The 3,211-nt window shown below is 37.9% G+C and overlaps 1 protein-coding gene across 1 annotated transcript; it reads left to right on the top strand.

Moving 5' to 3' along the window:
* Nucleotides 1–252: 252 nt before the first annotated feature.
* On the top strand, nt 253–2,851 carry LOC123397863 (protein ALP1-like). Its single transcript, XM_045092389.1, has 4 exons — nt 253–274; nt 331–555; nt 637–1,709; nt 2,220–2,851. Exons 1-3 carry the CDS (start codon nt 253–255, stop codon nt 1,092–1,094), a joined length of 705 nt encoding a protein of 234 aa, XP_044948324.1. The 3' UTR covers nt 1,095–1,709; nt 2,220–2,851.
* Nucleotides 2,852–3,211: the final 360 nt, after the last annotated feature.

Below are 3,211 nucleotides of genomic sequence, written 5' to 3'. Positions count from 1 at the left end.
AAGGACACAATACATTTGTCTACTGAGCAACAAGTAGCAATGTTCTTGCACACTGTTGGGCACACCATTAGAAATAGGGTTATTTGTGCCAATTTTGGTAGATCCGGTGAAGTCGTGAGCCGTTACTTCCAAAGGGTTCTCCATGCTATTGGTGAGCTTCGAGATGACCTTATTAGAAAGCCTTCATTGGAGACCCAAACCAAAATAGAAGGAAACTATCGATGGGATCCATACTTTAAGGTATGACACCAAATGACAACTACATTTTGTCATTGTAGGCAGGAATTTGTTTAGATCCTAATTTTTGGGTTTTTGTTTTCTTAAAATAAGATTGTATTGGAGCTATTGATGGTACACATGTGCGAGCCACCGTTACACCGGAAATGGAGGCTTCTTTTCATGGTAGAAAGCCTTATGCTACTCAAAATGTGATGGCGGTTGTAGATTTTGATCTTCGATTCACATATGTGTTGGCCGGATGGGAGGGGGCAGCACATGATGCTCTAATTTTACGTGATGCTTTAGAACGTGCAAATGGTCTACGTGTCCCACAAGGTAATAGATAAACTACATACATATGTCATATCAATGGGGTATTCTTCATATAACCAAGTAATCCAAATGTTCCTTATTTAGGGAGATTTTATCTAGTTGATGCTGGATATGGAGCCAAACGGGGTTTTTTGCCTCCTTTTCGTGGCGTGAGGTACCACTTGAATGAGTGGGGAAACAACCCTGTGCAATATGAGAGGGAGTTGTTCAACCTTAGGCATTCTTCTCTTCGTGTGACCGTAGAACGTGCATTTGGGTCATTGAAGAGAAGATTCAAGATACTTGATGATGCCACCCCATTCTTTCTCTATCCAACACAAGTTGACATTGTTATGGCTTGTTGTATTATTCACAATTGGGTTATAAATGATGGGATAGATGAATATATCATACCCGAGGATGAATGGGTTCCAAATATTACTCATGCTTCATCATCATGTGGTCAAGCACATGAACATGCATACATGGCTAATTTTAGGCAAGGACTTGCTGATCAAATGTGGGAAGACAGACAAAACCATATGCAAGGTCAAAATATGTAGTATAATATTTTCTGTAATTGTATTTGTTCAATGATTCTGTGTGCTGAAACTTATTTGCAAGGATATAATATTTTCTGAGATTGTATTTGTTCAACGATTCTATGTGCAGAAACATATTTGTATTGACTATTTAAATTGCTGAGATTACTTCATTTTGTCCAAATACTTGCTGATATTACTTCATTTTGTCCAAATACTTGCTGAAATTATTTCATTATGTCCAAATACTTGCTGAAATTACTTCATTATGTCCAAATAATTGCTGAAATTACTTCATTATGCCCAAACACTTGCTGAAAATTGTAGGAAATGGCTAAGCAAGTTTCATGGACACCAACCATGTCCAAGTTCATGCTAACATGGCTAAGTGATCTGGTGTCTAGTGGCAATAGAACAAGTACTGCATTCAAACAATCATAGTTCAATGCTTGTGCGAGTGCTTTGAATGAGCATTTGCAACTTAGCTTGAATGGAGATCAGATCAAAAATCATAACACGACATGGAGGAGGAAACTGCAGAAAATAGTGAAACTCAAGGACTTGAGTGGTGCACTATGTGATGAGGAACAATCTATGATTGTTCTTGATCATGAGCATTACACAAATCATATTAAGGTAACTATTTTTCTCGTAATGAGTACTTGCTGAAATTAGTATTTTACATCAAATACTTGCTGAAATTAGTATTTTACATCAAATACTTGCTGAATTTTGTATCTACAAGTGCAGCCACTTGCTGAAAATAGTATTTTACATCAAATACTTGCTGAAATTAGTATCTACAAGTGCAGCCACTTGCTGAAAATAGTATTTTACATGAACTACTTGCTGAAATTAGTACCTAAAAGTGCAGCCACTTGCTGAAATTAGTATTTTACATCGAATACTTGCTGAAAATATTATTTTACATCAAATACTTGCTGAAGTTAGTATCTACAAGTGGAGCCACTTGGGGAAAATAGTATTTTACATCAAATACTTGCTGAAATTAGTACCTACAAGTGCAGCCACTTGCTAAAATTAGTATTTTACATCAAATACTTGGTGAAATTATTATTTTGTTTCTACAAGGCTCATCCAGAGGACGAACAATACCTTAACAAGCTTATTATTCATTATAAGGAGATGATGAACATAGCTGGAGGGAGCATGGCTACAGGGCAATATGCAAAAGGCTCAAGTGACGCTCTTGCTACAGAAGTGGTTGATATTGAAGAAGAGACTTCCAAGAAACACACTGCCCCACATGAAGCCCCACATGAAGAGGTTGAACAATCAACCAATGCAGGTTCGTCCGGTCCCAAACCAAAGAAAGCCAAACCAAATCCTTGTGCGGAAGAGAGGTTGCATGCCACCATACTTGCATCTAGTGAAAGAATTGCTATTGCCATAGAGAAGAGTACTAACACCGAGAACAATGCCATAGATGGTCTTTGGGAGAGCATGAAAGTACTCCCTGGGTTCAGTTTGGATTACCTTGCTCATTACTATGCATATTTGGTTGACAATCCTCGTGTTGCTATGGCATTCAAGGTGTGGGAAGAGGATCAAAACAAGGTTTGGGTTTCTAGGTATGTTAAGAATACACTTCCAGAAGCATAAGGATGTGTTGAACAGATGACTGCCTTATACTTTTGATGCAACCAAAACTATAACTATGGTTGTATGTAGTAGCTCTTTTAAGAACCAAGACTAACAATGGGTTGTACTATGATCTCTTTGCAGTTAACTTATGTATGGAATGTTTGACTTATGTATGGAATGTTGAACTATTATGTGTGATGGAAGTTTAAAATTTCTACTATGAAAATGTTGAGATTTTCGAAATTATGCTTGTACATATTATATTCTCCTTCATTTCATTGAAAAAATGGAAATTATGAGGGTAAACTCACCTCAGGTAAAAAAGGTGACCACAACCCTTCTTATCCCTTGAACCAAACACTTCAATGGCTATCATCAGCCACTTTTCATCCTTTCAACCAAACAAAACATGGGATAACCCCACCCTCCCAACCAAAAAAAAGGGTTATCCCCAACCACGTGGTTGGGGATACCCACAGCCACCCTAGGCTATCCCTCAAACCAAACACACCCTAAGCCGCCTCCTCCAGCCT

Source organism: Hordeum vulgare, chromosome 1H, assembly GCF_904849725.1.
Source record: "Hordeum vulgare subsp. vulgare chromosome 1H, MorexV3_pseudomolecules_assembly, whole genome shotgun sequence".
Lineage (NCBI taxonomy): Eukaryota > Viridiplantae > Streptophyta > Magnoliopsida > Poales > Poaceae > Hordeum > Hordeum vulgare.
This window is presented reverse-complemented; position numbering and strand designations above follow the sequence as displayed.